Source organism: Capsicum annuum, chromosome 2 (genome assembly GCF_002878395.1).
Source record: "Capsicum annuum cultivar UCD-10X-F1 chromosome 2, UCD10Xv1.1, whole genome shotgun sequence".
Classification (NCBI taxonomy): Eukaryota; Viridiplantae; Streptophyta; class Magnoliopsida; order Solanales; family Solanaceae; genus Capsicum; species Capsicum annuum.
The window spans coordinates 144,393,162-144,419,435 of NC_061112.1; the positions used below are offsets into that span (position 1 = coordinate 144,393,162).

Below are 26,274 nucleotides of genomic sequence, written 5' to 3' on the forward strand. Positions count from 1 at the left end.
CAACTTAGAACTAAATCAAAAACTAGCTTAAGAGTTAGGGTATACCTGGACTGGGTTGTTCTCAGGGATCGTAGGTTGCCTCCCATGCAGCGCTTGATTTAATGTCGCGACACGACTCAGGTGTCTCGATAACCTCAGACTTCATTGAGACAGATAATGGTGATGCTTTTCACCGATTCTTCTGAGCCAATGTAAAGCTTGACCCGTTGCCCATTTACCTTGAATGTACTGCCATATTCATTTTTGAGCTCCACTACTCCAGATGAGTGGACTTGATTTACTTTAAAAGGACCTGACCACATAGATTTCAGCTTTCCTGGGAACAATTTGAGTCTGGAATTAAACAGAAGCACCAAGTCCCCTTTTTTGAACTCTCGTTTCTCTATTTTCTAGTCATGGTACTTTTTCATCTTCTCTTCATACAAATCTGCTCGTTCATATGCCCTGAGATGGAATTCATTCAGTTGCCCTAGTCTCATCTCTGCTGCTTCCTTCCAATTTAAATTCAACCTCTTGAGCGCCCATAAAGCTTTGTGTTCTAGCTCTATTGGCAAATGACACACTTTTCCATAGACCAGCTGAAATGGTGACATACCAATAGGTGTCTTAAAAGCAGTTCAGTATGCCCACAAGGCATCATCAAGTTTTTGAGACCAGTCTTTTCGGCTAGCATTCACCGTCTTAGATAGGATGGACTTAACTTCACGATTCGACACCTCTACTTGCCCACTGGTTTGCAGGTGGTACGGAGTAGCCACTCTGTTCTATTTTACTCCACATTTTGCTAGAGCTGCTCGAAATAATTTGTTGCAAAAGTGAGATCCTCCATCACTAATGATAGTACGTGGGACTCAAAAGTAAGAGAAGATGTTCTTTTTAAGAAAAGCAACGACTCTTCTTCCCTCATTGTCAGCCAAAGCAACAGCTTTGACCCATTTAGAAACATAGTCAACAGCAATCAAAATATACTTCATTCCCTAAGAACTTACAAACGGACCCATGAAGTCAATGCCCCAGACATCAAATAATTCCACTTCAAGCATCTTAGTCAAGGGCACTTCATGCCTTTTAGATATGGACCCCTGCCTCTGACATTGGTCACATTTCTGCACAAACTCTTGGGCATCTTTAAATAATGTTGGCCAATAATAGCCACTCTGGAACACCTTCCTGGCCGTTCGGTCACCTGCATGGTGACCCCCAACTGGGAAAGCATGATATGCTTCCAGTATGCACAGTACATCTACTTCAGGCACGCATCTCCATATGATATTATCTACACATCACCAAAAAAGATAAGGCTCATCCCAGACGTAGTGTGTTACATCATGCAAGAACTTCTTCCTTTGGTGGAATGAAAGATTTTCTGGGAGGATCTCACTCACAACGTAGTTTGCAAAATCTGCGTACCAGGGCAATGTTTCCACAGCAGTTGCCAGGATCTCCTCATCAGGAAATGCATCATTTATATTTGTTTCATCATTAGCTTCCAGTTCACCTTCCATTCTAGATAAATGATCTGCAACCTGGTTTTCACAATCTTTTCTATCTTTGACTTTGAAATAAAACTCTTGCAATAGTAACACCCATCTAATAAGCCTGGGTTTAGCATCCTTCTTGGCCATCAAATACCGCAAGGCAGCATGGTCAGTATAGACTACCACTTTAGTCCCAAGAAGATAAGATCTAAATTTCTCGAAAGCATACACCACAGCTAGCAGTTCCTGTTCGGTTACTGTGTAATTCTTTTATGCTCCATTCAGTGCTTTACTGGCATAATATATAGGGTAAAATAATTTATCCCTCTTCTGTCCTAATACAGCTCCCAGCGCGACACCATTTGCATCACACATTATTTCAAATGGTTTTACCCAGTCAGGTGTAATAAAAATAGGGGCCTCAATCAGCTTCTTTTTAAGGCACTCAAATGCCTTCACGCATTCATCATCGAAGAGGAATTTCACTTCCTACTCCATTAGCTTGCAAATTGGATTTGCAACTTTTGAGAAGTCTTTTATGAATCTCCGATAGAATCCTGCATGACCAAGAAAACTACGCACTCCCTTTACTGAAATGGGAGGCGGTAATTTCTTGATAACTTCTACCTTTTATCGATCAACTTCAATCCCTTTTTCAGAGATTTTGTACCCAAGCACGATACCCTCCTTTACCATAAAATGATATTTTTCCCAGTTAAGCACTAGATTAAATTCAACACATCTTTGTAAGGCTATATTCAGATTCTCCAGACACATTTCAAATGAATCACCTACCACAGAGAAATCATCCATGAATACCTTTATGGTGTCTTCCACCATGTCAAAAAAGATAGATATCATGTACAATTGAAAAGTGACGGGTGCATTGCATAGCCCAAATGGCATCCTTGTAAATGAAAAAGTGCCATATGGGCATGTGAATGTTGTCTTCTCTTAATCTTTTGGAGCAATGCGGATTTGGTTATATCCAGAATAACTATCCAAGAGGCAATGCCACCCCCTACCAGCCAATCGATCAAGCATTTGGTCCATAAAGGGCATTGGGAAGTGGTTTTTCAGAGTCCAAGAGTTTAACTTATGGTAATCCATGCAGACTCTCCACTCGGTTACTGGTCTGAGTGCAATCAGCTCGTTCTTTTCATTAGCAACCACCGTTATACCCCCTTTCTTGGGCATGCATTAAATTGGACTCACCCATTTGCTGTCAGAAATAGGGTAAACTACTCCTGCATCCAACCACTTAATAATCTCCTTTTTAACCACCTCCTGCATTGGTGGGTTAAGACGGCACAGATGCTCAATGGTAGGAGTAGCATCTTCTTCTAGTTGGATTTTATGCGTACAGATGCCAGGTGGAATGCCAATAATATCTATGATAGTCCATCCAATTGCTCTCTTGTGCCTCTAAAGTACTAAAATAAGTGCACTTACCTGTTGTTCTTCCAAATCAACTGTAATAATAACAAGTAGCGTGCTTCCTTTCCCTAGAAACACATATTGTAAGTGACCAGGAAGCTCCTTCAATTCCAACACGGGAGGTTCTTCAATAGATGGCTTGGCTGGTGGTGTTGGTTGATTAGCCAGGTCAAGGTCCAGCTTTTTAGGAGCATAAGAATACGAGCCCAGGCCAGTCAGGGAACAAACTGTCTCTTCATACTCCTCAATGCTTTCACTATCATAGTTCATCACAACCGCAGCTAAAGTCTCGATAACAAACTATTCAGTCCTGAGAATATCCTATTTGTCCTTAAAATACACATCAAATACTGAGAACATACATATTTTCTCATGTTATTTCATTAATTTTCCCATATCAAACCGTACCACTTCATCGTTCACCCTGAATAAGAGCTCATTCGCTCTGAAATCGATCAACGTACTTTCAGTTGCGAGGAAAGGTCAACCCAAGATTATGGGCATCTCAAAGTCCACCTTGCAGTCTAGAATGACGAAGTCTGTAGGGAATATAAAATTTGAAACCTTTACCAACACATCATACAGAATGCCAACAGGTCACTTTACTGACCTGTCTGCCATCACCAGTCTCATGTTGGTAGGTGTGGGATTCCCCGGACCCAACTTTTTATAAATAGTCAATGGCATCAGGTTACAACTTGTTCCTAAATCACACAGTGCTTTAGTGAATTCCATGGTTCCAATTGTGCAGGGAATGATGACTGCACCTGGATCCTACTTCTTCTGCATCAAGGTCCTTGTGGAAATAGCGCTGCAAAGGTGGAGGTCTACTTCTAATTTGTAACTCACTTCTTGTTTCTTGGTAACAAAGTCTTTCATGAATTTTGCATATCTGAGCATCTGCTTAAGTACTTCGATCAAAGGCACATTTATTGTCAATTGCTTGAGCATTGCTAGGAATTTGCTGAATTTTGCATCGTCTGTCTTCTTTCTCAATCATTAAGGAAAGGGAGGTGGTGGCCTTGGGATGGGTTTCAACACCACTTCCTCTTCCTTCTCTTTGTCTGATATATCAACAGAGCTATTTGGCATCTCAGACTTCTCTGGGTGTTGTTCTGCTAGTTCCTCTACAACTTTCTCATTGTTTAAAGATTTGCCCGCAGAAGGGCCAGATAAAATCTTACCACTCCTAGTGGTAATCGCCAGACATGAACCGTCTGTCTTCTGATCCTGAACTGTTTGATTAAGAAAAGTACCACTTCTTCCCTGGTTCAGTGTTGAGGAAATTTGACTTATCTGTTGCTCTAACTGCTGGATAGAAGTTGAATGTGAACTAACCAACTGACTTATAGTGGAAAATTCACTCCTCATACTAGTTACTCCTGCGTTGGTAGCCTCTACTCCTTTCAATAGTTCTTTCATCATATCCTTCATAGACCACTTTCCTGATCTAGTTGCAGCAGCTTCTTGATTTCCAGCACGAACATACAACCCACTTACGTCATTACTGCTTCTCCAGTTTTCTTGCTCCCTGGCTCTGTGATTAGGATTGTCATACCCGTTCCAACCTTGATTCCCGTGGCTATTGCCTCAGAAACCCCCCTGATTAGTAACATAGTTGGCTTCTTCTTCAGGCTCCATATCAACCCGATCCTAAATCATTACAGCCTTTATCTTTTCTGTCCTTCCTAACAATAAGTTCTTGGCGAGCAGGTCCATTTGAGTCTTTAGATGGGTCATATCTTGATCCTTCTCCTCATCTCTTCTGCGTTGTTCATCATTCATTCCGATATGAATAGTTGGACCTTTCACCACAGAATCACTCGTGTACCAAGCCCTACTTAGTTTGGTCATCCTATTCAGCATATCAGCAACATCTTGAAATAACAGAACAACAAATGACCCACCAGCAATGTTATCTACCACTGGCTTTGTCACATATTTAAAAGCTCTATACAAAGTCTCCATTAAATGTATGTTCGTCATGTTATGGTTCGAACACTGTGTCAGCTTCTTCTTGAACCTCTCCCAAGTTTCATGTAAAGCCTCATTCGGGAGCTATCTAAAATTGTTGATTTAATCCCTCAACTGTACCTTCTTGGACGGCGGAAAGAACCTTTCTAGGAAAGCTCCTCTCAACTGTCTCCAGTTGGTTATAGAGTCAGGCGTCAACTCATTTAGCCATAATGTTGCTTCTCAAGACAGAGATAATGGGAACAGCCTCAACTGGATAGCGCTCTGGCTTACCCCCGGGTTATCAAAGGATTTGCAAATGGTGACACAATTTACCAGATACAGGTTGGGGTTATCCCTAGGAAGGCCTCCAAACAACCCCTTTAGATTCAGGAGTTGGATCATAGTACTTGTAATATTGAACTTTGCTCCGGGTGCCAACGGAGGGGGAATGATCTCACCCGTTGTACCTGCTCTATCCATATCGGCATCATCATCAACCTCATACCGCAATGGTTGTTCTACCATTATGCTTATGCGGTGGGGTTTCGGATTGAATAGTGGTTGGCTTAACCTATAAAGATCCTACAAATAAACAAAAAAAATAACCGAACGTAAATCTAGAAAACTTAACTATCAGTAAATTTTTGCACATAAACTTTTAGTCCACAATCGTATTCCCCGGCAATGGCATCATTTTTTATAACACTCAAACTACACTCTTGAATGGGTTTAAGCGATCGTTGTCAATATAAAATCCAACTAGGTTGGGGTCGAATCCCACAGGGAATAGGGTGTGAACTTTGATTTGTTTACAAAATACTTTACTGGTAGTTTACTATTTCTGAAAATGGGGGTTCAAGTTTCACAGAGAGTCAATTGTCACTTTCAATATTTTATTGTTTGTAACCAAGATAAATGGGAGACCAGAGTTATGTTCACCATGGGTTTTGGGAATTCACAAATACTAGGTAATGCTTAAGACTCTTGAAGTAAGTAGAAACAGCAGAATATCCCTGACGACGATACTATCTGACTTATCTCTCGACCTCACCAGATAATTTATTATCTAATTCTCTCGAACTTAGATAACTAATCTATTAACAATAGGATTTTATCTCAGATAGATTAATCCAGTTACGGCATCAATCATTAAACAGAAGGTTGGTAGCTTCAGAGTCCCTGTTGATAATTCACATCCTCTAGTTTATTTCTCTATTAAAAGCAAATAAGCCTAAGGCATAACCTATTGTTTGCAACAAATAGATTCAAGTTAAAGCAACAGAATTTCAAGATGTCCTACTACTCTTTGAATCCTTTAAATACCTAGCATCATATCAAACCCTAATCCATGGATCCCATAACTCGGGCTAATAAAATTAGCCGCTCATGATTTGATGAACGAAATAACAAGTTGAATTCATGGTAATATGGATAAACTTACTAATGGATGAAACCCAATAAGTATTTCTTCAATTCAATCACAAGATGTAAACCCACAATAGTTGATAAGTGTTTTGAAAGAAAACAAGAAAAATATCTGATGAAAAAGAGGAAGCAATTTTACGTACCACCCTCCGAGTTAATTGTCCGATCCCCCCTACAGGTCTTTAAATAGTCAACCCTAAATAAGGAAATAAAATTAAAAGTTATGATTTTCTTCAGAATAGGTGACGGCATTCTTGATGGCGCGTCATAAGTGTGACGGCTGTGCAGGATGTCGTCAAAGATTCCAGTGAATTACTATCTTCTAATTTTTCTGACAGCAAATCTGATAGCGTGTCAAATATGTGACAGCCCATGAAAAATATCGTCACATCCTTTATGGAAATCAGCATAATCTGCCTCAGGTTGACGGCCACTTTGACAGCCCATGAAAAATATCGTCACATCCTTTCTTTTCTTTGGGTTCCTCCCCGATCACTAGTATCTGCATTAAAACAATAAAAACAATCAAAAAAACAACAAAAGTTGCTGAAGACATCGCAATTATTCTAGGTTAAAGGCCTTAAATATGTTCGCAATTGCGCACACATCAATAATGCAAACACAAATGAAAGTTAAGGAGTTAGTTCATGCCGATGGACAAGCACATTCAGACAACGTCAAGTAAGCGCATCTTATATTGTGGAGCCTCATTTTGCCATAGGTAGTACTTCGTCCAAACAAACTGATATAGATGAATCTAGATTTTGACACATTTTGGATTCAGAACAATTTTAAGTTTTCTTGAAGAGGGAATGTATCCAACAAGGGCGGCTAAGAGAGGCCTTGATGGTGGCGATAAAGATATATATCAATATGAATTTATAAAATCTAGCTAAAATGATTCCTTTAAAAAGCAAGTACCTTAGGCCTCGTTATTAATGAATGAGGATCTTGTGATAGAGATATCGAATGCAAGAGAAGTATTAATGATGCCTCACGCTCTTTGGCTAGAAAGAGTTAGAAGTAGATGAAGATGAATAATATTCCACATTCATTATCTTGAAGAAGAGTATTAAATAATTGCAGAGTTTTGAATAATATTATACGTCTGTTGACTGAAAAAAAATCAAACATTGAAAGAATGCTTGACGACATTCCACTCCAATTTGGATCGAAACAAAGTTAGATGTAGGTGAAGTTTTCCAGTGGCATTCCCTATTTGTGGAATTAAAGAGAAAGTTGAACGAAAGCAAAGTATTTTTAGAACACTCGACTTTCATGAACTTTGAGAAAGATATTTGTGAAGCGGAGTTTTAACAACACTCTATATTCGTGAACATGGTGTCAAATATTGGAGAGTTTGCGTAATACTCTATGTTTATTAATGTGAAAATGATGTTGAATGAAGGAAGAGTAAAAGAAGGTCAATTTGATTGTTCTGAATCCATTAATTTTTTATTTCTGGATTATCTAAATCAGTTCTAATACAAAATACGTCATAAAAGTTTCATAACCTTTGGACGAAAGGATGGCTTCTTAGTTGCGAAGACGATACCTTGGACCGTCCCGCCTAAGGTATATGCAATATGACCTATTACTAGAGTACAATTTTTCCCTAAATATTCAAGAGTAGAACTGAATATTTGCGAAAAGGTACACTAACCTAATTGCACCGACTCTGAAACTAAGGAATCCAAAGAAAGTTCGGAGGAGTGCAGTACACCCCTTGCATGTACCACAGTGTGTGAATTGTGTACGGTCAAAGACTCGATAAGAAAATGCAAGTGATAAAGCAGTAACAAGTAGTGTTGTTCAAACAAATAAGGAACGGAAGTTTGGATTTGGCTTGCGTCCTTTCACACAGAGCATGAAATAAAGATATGTAAAGCAAATAACATAATAAAGCAAAAAAAATCCTAAACTAAGCATGTAAAGGTTAAAACCTAAGTTCTCCTCATCCCCAGCAAAGTCGTCATTCTGTCGCCCCCTATCTCGAACCGGTCGAAACAGCACACAGCATGTGGTGGCATTTAATGAATCTTGGGATTTGAAATTTTTTTTTTTTAGAGTCGCCACCTAACTTTTAGAAAAAAATTAGGAAAAACCATTTTTATTGTGAAACTCTATTTTGATCTTTCGAAAAAACTTTTGAGATTCTGAGTAAGGGTTTTGGTTACTCGAAGGGAAGGAGTTAGGCACCCCTCAGAGCCTATCCGAAGATAGTCCTTACGCTAGGTAAATATTAGGAAAACTTTTAATTTGTTATTTGCTAAAATAGCGATAATAAAACTTTATTGTTATTTTTATTTATTTTCTTAAAAGGGAAGGAAATTTACGGTATAATAAACATGATAACTACCATGTACAAGGAAGTAATATAATTGTGCAAAATATATGTATTGAGTACTTTTAGAATAAAAATGGGTAGTAATATAATTTACACATATTAGAAAGTGCAAAATATTGTAATCTTATAAAGAAATTTTAAGACATGCAAACATAATTGATAACATACATTAATATGTAATCCAACAAACACTTAAAGTAACTTGGGTATATTCACATGTACACATTAATGCAAAGTGGACCTTAAAGCAACTAGAGGTAAGATTAAAATTAGTTCAAAACTTTCATCTAAGACACACAATATTGACACACACAATTAAAAGAAAATCATTCATCAAAAGAGAAACAGTGTAGACAGGACAACATAATGCAACTAAACTGGAACGAATCAAATTAACGAAAAGAAACCCAAAGAAAACTTTGACTTCAAGTAAAACCCAAAACATGCACCGTTAAAAGAATCTACACATATTTACTAACCAAACAGTTTATATGATACCACTTATGTCATGTAAAATATATTCTTTTACTCATAACAAACCCTTCCTACAAGGCATATTCCTGAAAACAACACCTATGTGTATAGATTACTACATACTTTAAATAGTTCCTTCTATTGCATTTGCAAGTGCTGATATACAATTCTAACTTAAGAGCTAATCTAAGACTCCCTTCGGTCTTGGAAACAACGGTATAGGAGAAACAATCTCCCTATAACCCTCTACCACGCAGGGACAAGATCAAAGATACATTTTCACTGCCCAAACTCTAAAATCGTGCATTGAAATAAGTCAAAATGAAATCATATTTAAACTCGATTCACAACAATTTCATGTTGATGCTCAGTACAGAATTATGATCAAAATAGAAAATCCAAGGAAATCAAATACTTACTTACAAATATTTTTTTTTAGATTTAAAGGCACTCAAAATCATAGGTAAGCTCGTGTTTCAAAATCAGTAACAAAACATAACCGGGGTTAGAATTGCTTCATGGATTCGATTTCCCTTTAAACTAGTAGCAAACTACGACATGTCCATGCCTACAGCCCCATGCAACCACAAAAAAATTTATATTCTATCAATATTCCCAACTAAATTTCAATCGTGACAACCAAATGGGATAAATACATACACTTTTATAATTCGCGTATTCAACACCGAATGATCTTTTTGATTAAAGAAACTATATCTCATACTCATAAGATCAAGCTAACAACAGCCACACAACTCAACATCAACATAAATATCACATCCGACAAAATTTAAAAAAAAGTAATGAAGAGAAGAAGTTAACAAAGAAACGAGAAGGGGTGAGTTCGCACCTTTTGGGGTGCAGCAAACAAAGGCTTCCCGTCAAGTATTTTACAGCGATTAACTCGAATTGCAGAGCTTAGAATTTAGGCCGGAAATCAGAAAAGAAGGCTACCAATTCTTTGAGACCCCTGTTCTCTGTTCCCTATTTTCAGTCATTTTTTCTATTTTTAACGGATTTTCCTTACTCTTCTCACGAAATTTGCTTTTCTTTCCAGGTCTTTCACCCTTTCTCCATTTTCTCCCTTCTCCCTTACCCAAGACTCATTTTAAAATGGATAAAAATGTGGGTATTTATAGGCAAATCTGGACTTGAAAGTCCGAATTTGAAATAAAAAAATTAAAGAAACCAACGGGCAAATTGGAAGGGGGAAATCAAAATTCAAAAATTGAAAGGGACAAATCCCTCCTCAAATTTGGACGATTCTCGAGCTTTTAATGTGAATTTGAAATCAAAAATTAACTTTTGCATCAATTTGGGTCTGTTCTTACTGTCCCAGTGAAGTCACGAATTGTAGACGACCCAAAAGCAAAAGATTCTCCTCAGAGGAGCGGCAGCTATGGTGGTGACGCGGTTAATTTAGGACATCTAATCTGGTGATTGTGAAAGAAAGGTGAAGAAGAGAGAGGCGAAAGATCGGTTGTTGTTGCGTCGATTTGGGAAAGTTGAAAGAGACCAAAGAATGATATTTGGGAGAGGGAGCTGCAAGCTCTGTATTTTTGGAAAAAAAAGACACGCGTATGGTACTTGATTTGTTGACTGAAATTTGGGTCGTCCAATCGTTTGATCGAACGATCCAAATTTAATAAATATATATATATATATATAAATAAATAAATAAATTATATAATAAGTAAATAATAAGAATCTTTGAGACTATCGCACTTCAAATTTTAGTGGACTAGATCAATTTATGTTAGTCGGGTGATTCTGAATTGGTTTTGATCTGTCCGATCTTTTGATTGAACGATCCTAAAAGATTACCCATAAAAATAATAGTAAAGAATAAGAAAAATAAAAATTATGTATATACGGATAAATATATGAAAAGTCAATTTTAAAACGATTACTTTTTGATCCGTTCGATATTTGATCAGATGGTTAGCATTTAATTTAAAGAGAAGAGGAAAAGAAAATAAATAAATAAATAAGTAAATAAATATATATATAAATAAATAAACAAAAATAAATTATATATGCCTACATATATATAAAAATAACTAAAAATTTTAGGATCTTTCGGATTTAAAATAAATCGATGGATCAGGTTAAATTGTATCTGTTGAGGTGGATTGACAAGACGGGCATAGGAATTATACCTGGTTCGGGCTGATTTTGAAGCTCTCGGTTGAAATTTATAAAAGTTGGATTTGAAAAAAAATAAAAAAATAATAATAATATAATAAAAATGGAGTATTGTTAGCCCGAATACTGTTTTTCTACTGAAAGTAAATTTATCAATGCTTCCGATATTCGAAAAAAATTATTTTTATTTTAACGGATACAAATTACAGACATAATTTGCATATATATGTAGAAATAAGAATATAATAAAATATAAAATATATATTTTATATAACAAAAGTATAAATATATGTGGTCACAATATCGCCTAAAGATATTTTATTTTATTTGTTAAAATATTTAATTATGTTAAAATATTTTATAATATGATAGAAAACTAGAAAACTTATAAAAATAGAGATAAAAATATGAGTTTTATTTCTTATTTAATTTTAAAATTAGTTAGGGCCAAGAACATCGATAAAATTAATTAGAGGAAAAGAGCGAGCCAAAATTAGGTGTCAACAATAAGCACCCTATGACTAGATTCCTTTCAGATTGTTGTTAAAGATTTGACCTTTTTGGTCTCAAAATAGATTTGGACTCCACTTTACTGATTTAGATTGTAGATTTAGCTTTACAGATATACAGTGGGTGTTCATTGTAAACCACTATACTATTTTAAAAGTGGATTTCCATCAGAATAAGCATACAGATTTAATGAGAGTAGTATTTAGCACCGAGATGGGTACGTTACTACGGTTTCATACCCCAGAACTACGAGCCAATGTAGTATTTAGATTGTCCCACTTCTACGTGGATGACTAAGATTGTGATCACTTAGATAAGTTGTACTCCCTGGCAAGAGTATGACTCCTCTCCCCAATGTGAGGATTCCTCCATAGGGAGACAAGAACGTTGGACTCCATGAATGCTCACATGGTTTATGTCGGTTAGAAGAACCTCCCATGCAGAATAAGTTTTTAGATATCTAAAGCCTTAAGATAAAGTATTTTCCTTAATAGTAAAAGAAGAAGAAGAGAAAAGTTTTTAGAAAACTAAGTGTAAAGGCTCACAGTTTTACTCAAGATTATGCTTTACAGAAAAATATTAGCTTCAGACTTCAACTTTTAGATTTCAGATTTAAGAGTGAGTCCTTTCTACACTTAGACAACATGATTTAAAGAGAGAATATAAGCAAGGCTTTTAGAACTAAATGTTATGGCTCACAAGATTTATAAAGTATGGTTTGCTTCTTATTGCTACCTATTCTAGTATTTCATATATTCCAACTTATGTGAGTCATTTACATTTAGCATGCATTGTTTTATAAATTATAATGATGAGATGATGTTTTACTTATGCATTTCACCCCCATATACTCAGTACATCCTCAAAGTACTGATCCACATATACGTCTATGTGCTACATTGTCTCATAATGTAGGTACAAGTTGTGGTATGTGCTATCAAAATCAGACAGTTGCAAATTCTAGCCAGCAGATGATGAGTCCTCCTACTTCAGAGACTTCAGTTAGATGTTGGTTGTGTACTTTACTTTCTTGCACATATGTATTAATTAGTGGTAGTTGGAGTCGCATTCCATCTATCTATAGTTAGTATAGTAGAAACTTCACAGATGTCAGTTAGAGCCAGTCTTGTAATTTCAGTTCCTCTTTTCATACTTTATCAAAATGTGAAATTGTATCAGTATTATATTTTCATAGATTCCATTATTATTATGTTTTCACACAGTAAATTCAGTCATTTTATACATATTTAATCAGTTGCTTAGTAATATGCCACTTCATGGGTTAGCTTGGGATCACTTGTGGTCCTAAGCATCGTGTGACCAGATAGATTTTTGGAGCGTTACAATCTAGTGGTGAAGTTAAGAAAGAGAGATGACCACTTAAAAGACCTAAGAATGGTGTTTGAGTTACTTTAAAGATATCAACTTAGAATGAATCCATTGAAGTGTGCCTTTGGGGTTACTTCTGAAAAGTTTCTTGGCTTCATTGTACAACACCGAGGAATTAAAATTGATCAACCCAAGGTTGATGTAATTTTGAATATGCCTGAGCCTTAAAACATTCATGAGTTAAAAAGACTACAAGGATGGCTAGAATATTTAAGGAGGTTTATCTCGAACCTGGCAAAAATATGTTAACCATTCAGCCATCTCATGAAGAAGGATACCCTTTTTGAATGGAACCAAACTTTTAGTAATGCTTTTGAGAGTATCAAATCTGAATTAATGAACCCACCAGTTATTGCGGACCCCATACCTGGAAAACCATTGATACTCTACATCGCGGCACAAGAGAGGTCAGTTGGAGCACTACTGGCTCAAGAAAATAGTGAAGGCAAAGAAAACTCTCTTTACTATTTGAGAAGAATGATGACGCCGAATGAGCTAAAGTATTCTCCAATCGAAAAGTTGTGTTTGACATTGGCCTTATCGATTCAAATTATGAAACACTACTTTCAAGCTTATGTTGTCCGTCTTGTGTCTAGGGCAAATCCCATCAAGTTTGTAATGTCAAAACCAGTCCTTAGTGACCGACTTGCAAGGTGGTGCCTCAAATTTCAATAGTTTGAGATCGTGTACATCCTTCAAAAGGCTGTAAAAGGGCAAGCATTGGCTGACTTCTTGGCAGACCACCCGATACTCGATGATTGAAAATTGATCGATAAACTTCCTGATGAAGATGCGATAGCTGTTAAAGTTATATCCCTATGGAAGATGTACTTTGATGATGCTGCACATCAAGATGGAGCTGGTGCTGGTGTAGTGTTTGTCACTCTACAAGAAGAGGTCATTCCCTACTTTTTTACCTTGACGAATCATTTTTCCAATAATGTTGCTGAATATCAAGCGCTCATACTCGGACTTGAGATGGTTTTCGACATGAATCAACTATAATTACAAGTCTTTGGTGACTCCCAATTGGTAATCAAACAGTTTTTGAGAAGCTATAAAGTCAGAAAGACTGAGTTAAGACCATATCAAGATAATGCACAGAATTTAATGGGATGGATTGGAGAAGTAAACCTCCAGCATGTGCCACGAAAAGAAAATAAGCAAGCTGATGCCCTAGCTGCTTTAGCCGCAACTCTAACTCTTCCGAATCAGACAGGAGTTACTATCCGCCAAAAATGGGTAGTACTGCCATCGAATGATGATGAGGACGTAAAAAGTAAGGCCGAATATGTCACGCCTCAAATCCTATTGGGTTGGACTGGCACCCGTAAACGATGAGGCCTGGGAGAACCAGCTCATAACCTTATACTTCCCATGCATACCTCTATGACAACCCAAAATTCGGGCAGCATCATGTCGCATATAAAAGGAAATAATCACCTGTATAAGCTCGAGCACACATATATATGTATATACAATACTTGGCCGTTGGAGCCATCACGTCTACTAACAAAATACCACCTTGGCTGTACATTAGGTCTACAAAGCCTCTAAACAATACACAAAGTTTAACTAAGGTCGAGACACACCCCGCCATATAACTAACATCTATATAATACCAAAAGTGACTGGATATGACACGGAAAGCCCCGAAGCAAACTGGAGCTCACCAAAAGCAACTGGATATCCTGGCTCCTACTTGTGCGGTGTATGAGCTGAGGTACCTGTCCTGCAGCATGAAATGCAGGTCCCCCGTGGGGGACGTCAGTACGAAATATGTACTGAGTATGTAAAGTTGTAGATAATCACATATGATATAGGAGCTCAATAAAAATCAAAAACAAGTGAATAAATCGTAATAGGAGTGGACCACACTTACTAGAACTTGTGACAACTTGTACATTGTATTTATTCAATCACTTTACCTTCGTTCTTATCATCTTTGTAATCATTACTATACTGTACTGTGACCATTAGGCTGCCTCCAGTACATATCAACTGGGATCGACCCATGATAGGCTTATGCCCCTGAGATACCACCCATAAACACATAAATAGGGATCAACCCATGATAGGCTTATGCCCCTGGGATACCACCCGATAAGAGAGAACTTCCATCACTTAGTTCAATTAATCTTTGAGATTGTTATTTCGGTTGCCACCACATTTTTGATACTTTGAAACAATGATACATCAATAAGAGACATATAAATAGACCATCAATGCAATAACAATGAAGTAAGAACTCATTGGCACATCAATGAAGTGTTTTGGAGTCATCAATGCCATAACAATAAAGTAGGAACTTATTGGTATATCAATGAAACGTTTTGGAGTCGTTAATAGCACATGGATCTTGTTTGATTATCAATATCATAACAATGAAGTAGGAACTTATTGGTATATCAATGAAACGTTTTGGAGTCATTAATAGCACATGGATCTTGTTTGAGTAACCGTATACCTTCTGACATTCATTAGTGCAATAAACATGTAAGATTTAGAAAACAAGTAAGTATTGGAATGTCTTGACATCTTATAGGGTGAAAATAATTTCATTGGTAATGTAGGACATCATACAAAACCATTATGGATCACATGTTACTGAATAACTTTGGAAACTTTCTTAATAGAATAATTGTTCACTTTCATGTCAAAGATATGGTATAGAGTATGCTTTACATACCTGACTGCCAACCTTCAATACTAGTCCCAAATGGACTTCGTGTCTTTTCGGATTACTTATCTACAATGAACATATATAGCAATCTAGTATTAGCGACCAAACGTCACAATTCAATTATTTGAATTCACCAAACTAGTGGTTAAGTAGTAAGCCTTAATTACACCATAAAGGGTGTCACTTTAACCCTCTTATACTCCAATTACATTCACATTCCATGCATATTCATACAACATCCTCCAATATCAAGTTTGGATTCATTTATCCTTCCAACCAATCCATAAACCAAATTGAGCCATAGACATAAATAATCATCAATTCAATAGTATATCACCATATCCATCTTCCATAACTCAATTACCATATCCACCTTCCACAATTCAATACAACCAAATCATGCAAAATAGTCCATAACCCTATTTTCATCACCTTTCAATAACAACCAATACATATAATCCTCTATCACACATATACATATGGAAGAGAACAAAGGCAAACAATATTCATACCTTAGAATTCACCTCTTGATTATGCAATCCTGTTTGTACAAATAATAGGTGCCGTTCGAAGCTCTCGAGATGACAAACGCAGTTATCAGATTACTTTGGAATTTCTACGGTTGAATCAAAAGTAATTTAAAGGTCAAATTTGGCTAGGGTTTGTTCTTTCTCAATGATTGATGCTGAAAATGAGTTTTTGAACTCATATACATGTATATATACACATATTCCCGTCCATAATATAATAGGAAATGACCAAAATGCCTTCAAAATTTAAATAATGTCAAATCTATCCTTTGGTGGACTGTTTTGATAAGCTAAAGTAGATTGACCATAACTCTTTGCTCCGATATCGGATTTGGGTGAAATTGGTATCGTTGGAAAGATAAATCAAAGGGCTTTCATTTCATATAAAGTAGGCCACCCAGTTCGTCCTGTACCTGGAGTTATGGTCGTTTGAAGTTGACCCTTAAAATTTATTTTGATAGGCTGAAGTAAAACGAGTATAACTCCTTACTCAGATGTTGGATTTGGATGAAACCAATTGCATTGGAAAGAAGACTCAAAGATCTTTCTTTTCATAGGTCGTAGCTCTCCCAGTTCATTATATTAAGGGATTTATAATCATTTGAAGTTGACCCAAAAATTCGGCTGGCCTCAGTAGTTTGTTGTGTGCAGGAAATTTTCCTGCACATTTACTATTCCCAAATATCCCGGCCACCGTTTTATAATTTCGAACGTGCTCGATTATATCCGAAACTTATCTGTTTTTGAAAATCTTTATATCGTTGGAAAGCTTATTCAATAACCTTCGCATGGAACCATGGACGGGCAAATTCCAGTATAAATAACATAAAAAAATTAATTCCATATAAATAAGACCAATATACGTACTTGAATACGCCAATACATGTACTTGAATATGGGGTGTTACAGAATACCTCGTCACCGTGTCCTAAGATGTAAAGAAAGATTGGCGCAACCTATTATTGACTACTTGTGTTATGGGATACTTTCAGAAGATCCAAGGAGAAGGACTTACATTCATCATCATGCACCTCGCTTTCTTTACTACAAAGACACTGTACAGAAGATCATTTGAAGGAGTACTCTTACGATGTTTGGGGGAGGAAGAAGCAATTCAAGCATTGTAAGAAGTGCACTCGGGAGTTTGTAGATCACATCAGTCTGGACCGAAGCTTCATTTTCACATTAAAAGAATAAGGTATTATTAGCCAACGATGGTGAAAGAAAGCTTGGACTATGCTAGAAGATGCAAAGCTTGTCAATTTCATGCAAATTTCATACATCAACCTTCCAAAGTACTACAACCAACGGTAGCATCTTAGCCATTCAATTCTTGGGGAATGGATGTTGTTGGTCCACTACCAAAATCTTCTGGTGGACACTTATAATCTTGGCCGCGACAGATTACTTTTCAAAGTGGGCTAAAGTTGTTGCTCTCAAGGGAGTGAAGAAAGAAAATGTTGCAAACTTCATCCAAGTAAATATCATCTACCGCTTTGAAATTCCTCAGTACATAATAACTACCAATGGATAGCCATTTGATAACAAGCTGATGAATAAAATCTGTGATCTCTTTGGTTTCAAGCAGCGCAAGTCTTCTATGTACCATTCTACCACCAATGGTCTAGCAGAAGCATTCGATAAGACTTTATGCAATTTGTTGAAAAAGGTCGTCTCCAAGTCCAAATAAGACGGGCATGAACGAATAAAAGAAGTTTTGTAGGCATATAGAACAACTTACCACACACCAATGCAAAAAACCCCATATTCACTTGCTTTCAGAGTTGAAGCAGTCCTGCCACTTGAGCGTCAAATACCTTCTTTGAGACTGGCTATTCAAGAAGGACTCATCAATGAAGAAAATGTTAACTTGCGTCTTACGGAGTTAGAAGCTCTTGATGAGAAGAGGCTGGAGGCTCAACAAAATCTTGAATATTATCAAGCCCGGTTATCTCGTTCTTTCAACAAAAGGGTTCGCTTGAGGTGTTTCTAAGTTGGAGATCAAGTCCTTGTAGTAAGAAGACCCATTATCACTTCTCGTAAATCTGGGGGCAAATTCACCCCGAAATAGGATGGACCATATGTCATACAAGAAGTATATTCAAATGGTGCTTACAAGCTTGTTGATGCTGATGGCGTGAGGATTGGCCCTATCAACGCCAAGTTCTTGAAGAAATACTATCCTTGAAGGAAATGACACTCTTTAAGGAACGAGTATAAACTGCATGTCTACTCCTGGCCCGTAAGAGTATAAACTGTGTATGGCTCAAAATAAAAATATATAAAATAAAATAAATGTTCGTTAGGTTGAAAACCTCGAAAGAGACGGCCTAGGCAAAAGTTAGGACACAAATAAAAAAAAACTCACCCCTAGAACTATGTTGTGACTTGAACCTCTTCATTGAGGTACGCAGGCGCTTGAAATTTTATTCTGAGTTCAGTTGCATGAGTGCCAAGAAAATACATGATCCCCCTCATATAAAAATTCAGTCTTCAAGAGACTTTTAACTTTATCAATCTTCAGACTTGCGTCAAGTGTTGGTGACTTAATGGGGGCAAACCCCTATGAAGTAAAAGATTCTTTGACATAAATTGAAGTCTTCAAATTCACTAAGTCTTCATATTGGAACTTTCAAGTTACCATATTGAAGCGTGAAAGTTTACGAAGTCTGATAGTTGAAGTCTTCAAATGACCTATGTCTACAAGTTGAAATCTTCAAATTCACTAAGTTTTCATGTTGGAACTTTCACCATACTGAAGCCTACAAGTTGAAGTTATGTTTGGCTATTAATATAAATTAAAGTTGTTTTTGAAATTTTGTGAGAGGAGTAGGAGTAAAAAAGGTGAAAATAAGTTTGTTTTGTTTTCACTTTTTCAAATACAATTCCAAATTGTATGGAATTGTATTTGGAATTTTCATGGCCAAATACTACGGTTTTCATTTGTTTCACCAAAGTAAAATAATTTTTTGAAAAAAATAAAAAAATATTTATGGTCAAACGGCTACTAAAAATGTTACATAGAAAGTAGAAATTAAAGAGTTGTTAAAAAATTATTTTTAAAAAATTAATTAAAAAATAAAGTAGGTAAAATAAACAGAAATGCGGAGTGTTAGGTACGTGGGAAATCAATATTCTGTTGTCTCAATGGTACACATTGACAACTTTACAATGTTTGCATGTGGTGAATCTGTATTAGATGATAAAATAATATCCCATACGTGCTATTAACATTGTGCATCTGTCTTACCATTTTAAAGTAATATTTTTTACAAATAAAAAGCAGGATTGCAGAATCAACGTATGTATTCCAATTCTGAGACTAAGGGCAATAAATTATACTAGGAGTTAAAATAGAGGAAAAAGTGCAAAAGGCACAAGAGAATACTTTCGAAAATCAAGAAAAATTAACTGTGATTCACCGACACAAGAAGGATCATTTTTTTAATATTTGTGTTGCTTTCAGCTGAGTAAGTGAAGTTACGTTTCCTCTATTTATAATATTTTCTGGTAGGTCTGATGAAGGCAAATACTGTCCGTCTAGTCGTTCATTTTTAATTATTCAATATATTAAAAATAATTATTTAATTCAATTAAATTTATAAGAAATATCATAAAATTACATTTTTTAAGAGATATTTCAACTCAAATATAAATAAATAATAACGACGAAATATAATAACATTTCTTCTCTCCTAGTTGACATGCCATGTCATTTCTTTTTTATATATATAAGAAATAGATCTATTTAAATTATCAAATTTATTTAACTAAAACTTTATCCTTTTAAAAAAAAAAATAAACACATATGATATATTTATCATTGAAGAACAATTTAATTATACACTTTAAATTTTATATTTATTTTGTCTTTCTTAAAAAATATATATATAAATTATATTTATTCTTTATCCGATACGAGAAAAATTATTATACATGATAAAAATATCAGATAATCACACAACTTAAAGGGTAATAATTCGCCTGGAAATGCTGTAGTTGATGTGTAAAGGTTTGAATTATTTTATTTGATACTTTTCATAGTTTTTCTAATTTATTTATTTTACTACTTAATGATATTTTTAAAACTGAGTTGGTTTGAGGGGTGACTTTCAAAGCGGAGGTTGCGGTATCGATTCCCCCTAATGCCTCCTCAATCTAGCTCGCCGTACGGGGTTTACCTAGTGTGGTTTATATCTCCTGTGTGGTTTACGAGCGATTGCACAGTGAGGGATTTACACAGTGCGTACTCACCATAAAGTGCTCACCCGAAGAGCAGAGGCTGTGGCAGAGATTGTAGCGACTGCGGGTTTTCCTGAAGTTTTCAAAAAATATATATATATATATATTTTTAAAACTCAAGGTATTTATATGAATTAGTACTAATTTAATATTTTTTGGTCATTTATTTCATATACTAAAGATTCTTAAAATGTAAATGAAATAAAAATGATGGCTTTCGAATTTTCATATACGTACTAAATGTACTATTTTTGAAGGAAAGAAAAATTATTTAGTCATGAAACAAATTAAATTTTTAAAAAACTATTAAAAAAATAATCTAATATTACAAATAAATCTTTAAAATAGTACGCAACCAGTTATCACTTGTTTTTTGTGGGTTTAAATTGGCCTTTAATTATATAATAATACAAAATATAGTATAATAGAAATAAAAATTATATGAAAAAACTAAATTAATAATAATAAATTTTTGTTTTCTAAAGTTTTTCGCCTATGTTAACTTTGTGGATTTATTTGATTCATTTATGAATTTACTTGGGGAAAATTCGCAAGACGAATTCATTTTTTTATCAAAAAGATCTTGCTTAAAATTTTGCAGGTGATCTACATGCGAATTAAAATTTTCAGGTGACAATTACCTTTAAAATTTTTCAATCGAATTTTGTTTGACAAAAGAAAAACTTAGATTTTCTCCTTCAAATTTTGTTTGATAGAAAAACTTGTAGGTTTTTCATCGAATTAGTTTGGTTGAAAAACTTGTAGAGAATTAGGTTAGCGGTAAATTCTTTTGCAAATTTTTAATAATTTTTTTTAACTTAATTTAGATTTTTCTTGTTGTTTATAAGAAGTAGATCTGAATAAATGAATTTGAAGAATTAAATATGTTTATGATTAAGAAAATAATATTTTAACAACCTGGTATGTTAATTAGGAGTGAAGGAGGTTTTTAAAATGTTAAGTATTTTTTGAGGAAAATAGAGATAATTAAATGATACTTTTGTTCTAAAAAAATAAAAATAATATTTGTAGTCACTTATCAAAACATAACTGACTATACGTGGAAATTACCCTATAAAGGTGTTAGCGTCTCGTGAAGTGAAGGGACGGATTAACTTTTAGCTGTACTCCTTTCCATAATTACATATAGTGACCTGAAACTCGTGGAAGGTGTGCATCGTTTAGGTATTAAATAGTTATCGCTTCCTGATTTCATACTCTGAACATATTTTAATAGGTATTTATTTTATTAATTTATTTACTAATTATATAATAATAAATTTCTTTTTGATTTATTAAATTAAATAAAAAATTATGTTTAATAAGAAGTGCAAGTAAAAGAAACAAAGAGGATACATATAACGATCTCAAAATTATGAAGTTAATTTTACATATGATTAGAGTTAGTTTCACGTATAATTATTAAATTTTACACATTATAATAGTAAAATCAAACAGTTATTTTGTATTACATTAAAATAATTAAATTTTACCTACTATATAAAAATATTTTGTACCACATTAAATAAAAACTTATCAAAATTCAAAAGCTCAGTTTGCGTAATGATAAAAAATTCTCTCTCAAAATATCACTTTTTATGAGAGGCTGACTATTCAAAAGGAAAACTTGAGAGGAGAAAAAATAATTTAATTGGTAGAGATTTAATATACTCTTTCTCTTTTTAAAATAATTAATAATCTTTGACTTGACAACTTTCTTAAAAGTATTCACTAAAAAATTATTTTATTAATTATATTTTAAAAATATAAATTTAAATATATTTTTATATATATAATATATTATTTAATCATTTAATAATAAAAAATATTTAAAAAATATAATAAAATTCAGCGGACTAATAGCCTATTTTAATCAATATTCTAAAATCACCTTATTTTAAGAAGTGTTTTTCTTTAAAATATTTTTAAAAAAAGTATTTTTATCGACGAGAAGTTGTTTGTGTTTGATTAACAAGTTTAAAAATAAACAGTTATTGAACATGCTATAAAACGAAACGAGGGAACAAAATCAAATCAGCCAAGTACTAAAAATGATTTTCCAAAAAGCACATTCACTCGGTCTTTCGCTAATCCCATTGGCTAAGAATGACTAGTCAACATTAGGTGTCGCATAGGAACTGACACATATACACATCATCATATCTTTACTTTTCATTAATTAATACATACCCATTCTTAATTTAAACCCAATTTCCTTCTTCCCCTTTAAATAATCACCCTTCACCTTCATCACAACTCTCCTTTTCTCTCAATTTCCTTTTTGATCCAATCTCCCAATTGTTGCTACAAGCAGCTGGCATTTTTTGCCGGTGACTTTCAACGGCGATACTTGTTAATATATATTTTTTTCGGGCTTTGTGCCGTGACGTTTTATTTCTGTAACAATTGGGTTTTGATTGATTGGCTTTATTGGTGAAAATTTTGGTACATAGTAAGAATTTCTAGATTAAATTAGATAATAGAGATTTTGATTTAATCGCCTAGCGTTTTGAATCGAGGCACCATTGATTGATAGAGAAAATTTTCTTTTTGGAAGAACAGAGATCAAAGGGGATTTGTTTAGAACATTGAAGCTGATTTTCATTCATAATTTCTTCATACTGTTTCCCTGGTCTGTGAATTACAAGGTAATGCTCATGTAGAAATGATTGATTTTTTCAGTATGATTTCATTGTTTTTCTATTAATCCGCAAACTTTCTTAATCAATTCGAATATACTATAACAATTTTTCACATTCTTCATGAATATTTCCAATACATTTTGTGATTTTTTGATAACTGTGGTGTTAGTCCTCCCACTAGCATAGGTATCGGATAACTATGTCCACAGAGGCTAGTGCCGATGAGAAGAACAATAATACATTTTGTGATATTCAACTTTCTAAATTATGCTAGGTGTCATAATTATTATCTGAATTCAGATTTCTATATTATGATTAGGTGTCATATTTATTATCTGATTTCAGCTTTATTAATTATGATAGGCGTCATAATTGTGATCTGAACAGAATAAAAGACTAAAAGAAACCCGAGGCTATTTAGATTTCTCTTTTATTTAGGTGCTGGAATAGAAGAAAATTATCGGCTTTGTTGTTTAGGCGAACTGGAATCGCGTTGAATTGATGCCACCTAAAATTGTAATGGGCGTGCGATCTTATCTTTTTCCTAGAAATTAAAGGTTGAATATTAATGGTGGTTCAAAGTTTACAATTTGGCAGGAGGATCGTTAAAGCGAATGAACAGGAAAGATGAGGAATCTCTGCGGGTGAGAGCTGTACCAAACCCGCCTCCATTGCCAGTGGCTTTGACAAGGAGCCGGCAGGAGAGCACATTTGTAGCAAGGAAATCAGCAGTGAGAAAATACTGCTGCGCGCCAACAGCTACAAAGAATACGTGGGATTGCCTCTTTGATGAAGGTGATAGAGCCGACGTTTCAATTAACACAGATAGTGGTGGCATCCTCTACGTGCATGCTAGTATTTTGGTATGTTCTTTACCCAATTGTACTAAAAATATTTTATCTTAGCTGTGGTAATTGTTTTAAGGTGGAAGATATAGTATAACAATAGAAACATTTTTGTTAAATAGTATTTTATCTGGACATATGGTGATCGCTTAAGGTAGAAGATATATGGTCTAACAATAGAAACATTTTTGTTGAGTAGCATTTTATCTCGACATTGATAATAACTTAAGGTTGAAGATATATGGTATAACAATGGTGTTTTGGTTATACATTTGAGAATTAAAGATTGACATTTTTAATTGCGAGTATTAAAGCCAAAAAATGTGTAATTGTTCGTTAAACCAAGTGATATTCAGTAAAAAGTTAGATTTATAGAACATCAATTCATTTTTTCCCTTTTGGTTGAAATTCAAGGAATCAAGGGTAATCAAACACTGTAAAATATCATGACATAAAAGATTTTTCATCATACGAAGCAGACACTAATATTTGATCTCACTTGTGTGAACAGGGTGTGAATTCTCCAGTATTTAAAAGCATGTTGAGTTTGAAAGAATCAAGAGCACGTGGTCGAAGTGGTCATCAGAGCTCCATCTCCATAAGTGGGGTTCCACCTGAGGCTGTTCAAGTTTTCATCAGATTCTTGTATTCTTCCAGGTAAAATGATTCTCCTTTGACATCATTTGTGTGCCAGGTTCTCAGCACATGCCTATTTGGCTTCCAAAATCGGTAACCATATTTCTAGGGGTCACATGTATGTCAATAATGTTGTTAAATTGTTTTTCTCTTAGTGTATAATTATCATAATGAATATAGCTGTCATGTTTTCACGGGCATTTAAATTAATGGTAGCTGTCTCACATGGTTATTAGGATCTGCAAATTAATCTTTCCGTAGAGATCAAAAGCCAAATCAATATTGAGATAACAGTATAATATCCAAAAGAAACTATATTTGTAATCTGAATTACAATTACTAGGTTGATCATCTGTATTTTTATTATTCACTTCAAGGTATGAGGAAGAAAAAATGAAGGAGCATGGGCTGAGCCTGCTGGTGCTATCGCATGCATATGCAGTCGTCCATCTAAAGCGAGAATGTGAGTGGCAGCTGGAGCAAAGATTGAATGCGGAAAATGTGGTTGACATCTTCCAGTTGGCACTCTTGTGTGATGCCCCTCGGCTTAGCCTTCTTTGTCACCGTTTTATGCTGAAAAATTTTAAGCCTGTTTCTGCCACAGAGGGATGGAAAGCCATGAAGCAAAGCCATCCTGTGCTTGAAAAACAGATGTTGAAATCCGTAATTGATGAGGATATTGTAAGTAAAGTATCCCCCATATGTGCAAGAAGGATGTTATCTCATTTAAGTGTTTTCGTTTCCTTTTGGATTTAATACTAATACGATGACTTGTTTGCAGAGGGAAAAAGAAAGGTTGAGAAAGAACAATGAGAGGAAAATCTACGTGCAGCTATATGAGGCTATGGAAGCTCTGGTTCACATATGCAAAGATGGCTGTCGTACAATTGGGCCACATGATAAGGTTTTGAAAGAGGATCAAGAACCATGCCATTATGCAGCGTGCAAAGGGCTAGAATCGCTCATTCGTCACTTTGCCGGCTGCAAGTTGAGAGTACCTGGTGGCTGCATCCACTGCAAGAGAATGTGGCAAATTTTGGAACTGCATTCTCGCCTTTGTGCCAATTTGGATGTGTGTAGGGTTCCTTTATGCAGGTTTGTTTTGTTAAAATTTTCTTTTTTCGTATATTTACGAGAAACACACTGAAGAACAGCGACTTGTTTTTTTTAATCGATCAGAAGTCATCATGTTTATTAATTGACTAGTTTTTGTTTTTGATGTTTATGCAGGAATTTTAAGCAGAAGCGCAGAAAACAGAATAAGAAGGATGAAATGAAATGGAGAATATTGGTGAGAAAGATTGTGAGATCCAAGAGCATTTCTGGAGCTCCATTCTTCTCATTTGAATCCACTTAATGTGCAATACAATCAATCACTGTTGCACCTTATTGAATTCATTCTTTAAATAGATATTATTGTATTAATACGGAATTTTGTGTCAAGATACACCTTCTACAATGTATCTATACAACTCATTGTAACACTTTATTGTAAGATCAATGTTCATTAAATTACTAAGCTAATTTGAGCTCGA

The 26,274-nt window shown here is 34.9% G+C and overlaps 1 protein-coding gene across 2 annotated transcripts; it reads left to right on the plus strand.

Moving 5' to 3' along the window:
* Positions 1-22,830: 22,830 nt before the first annotated feature.
* On the plus strand, positions 22,831-26,274 carry LOC107860197 (BTB/POZ and TAZ domain-containing protein 4). Of its 2 annotated transcripts, none has more exons than XM_047407339.1 (7): positions 22,831-23,068; positions 23,179-23,264; positions 23,856-24,121; positions 24,615-24,760; positions 25,117-25,420; positions 25,521-25,834; positions 25,970-26,274. In XM_047407339.1, the coding sequence occupies exons 3-7, from the start codon at positions 23,873-23,875 to the stop codon at positions 26,094-26,096; spliced, it is 1,140 nt and encodes a 379-aa protein (XP_047263295.1). In that variant the 5' UTR covers positions 22,831-23,068; positions 23,179-23,264; positions 23,856-23,872; the 3' UTR covers positions 26,097-26,274. The 2 variants fall into 2 exon arrangements, with proteins under 2 accessions (XP_047263295.1, XP_016560956.2); XM_016705470.2 differs by having other exon boundaries at positions 22,831-23,061.

Coding starts and splice junctions, on each gene's coding strand:
- LOC107860197 (XM_047407339.1), top strand. CDS start 23,873: ATGAACAGGAAAGATGAGGAATCTCTGCGGGTGAGAGCTGTACCAAAC. Junction 24,761..25,116: donor AGATTCTTGTATTCTTCCAG/GTAAAATGATTC, acceptor ATTCACTTCAAG/GTATGAGGAAGAAAAAATGA. Junction 25,421..25,520: donor CCGTAATTGATGAGGATATT/GTAAGTAAAGTA, acceptor ACTTGTTTGCAG/AGGGAAAAAGAAAGGTTGAG.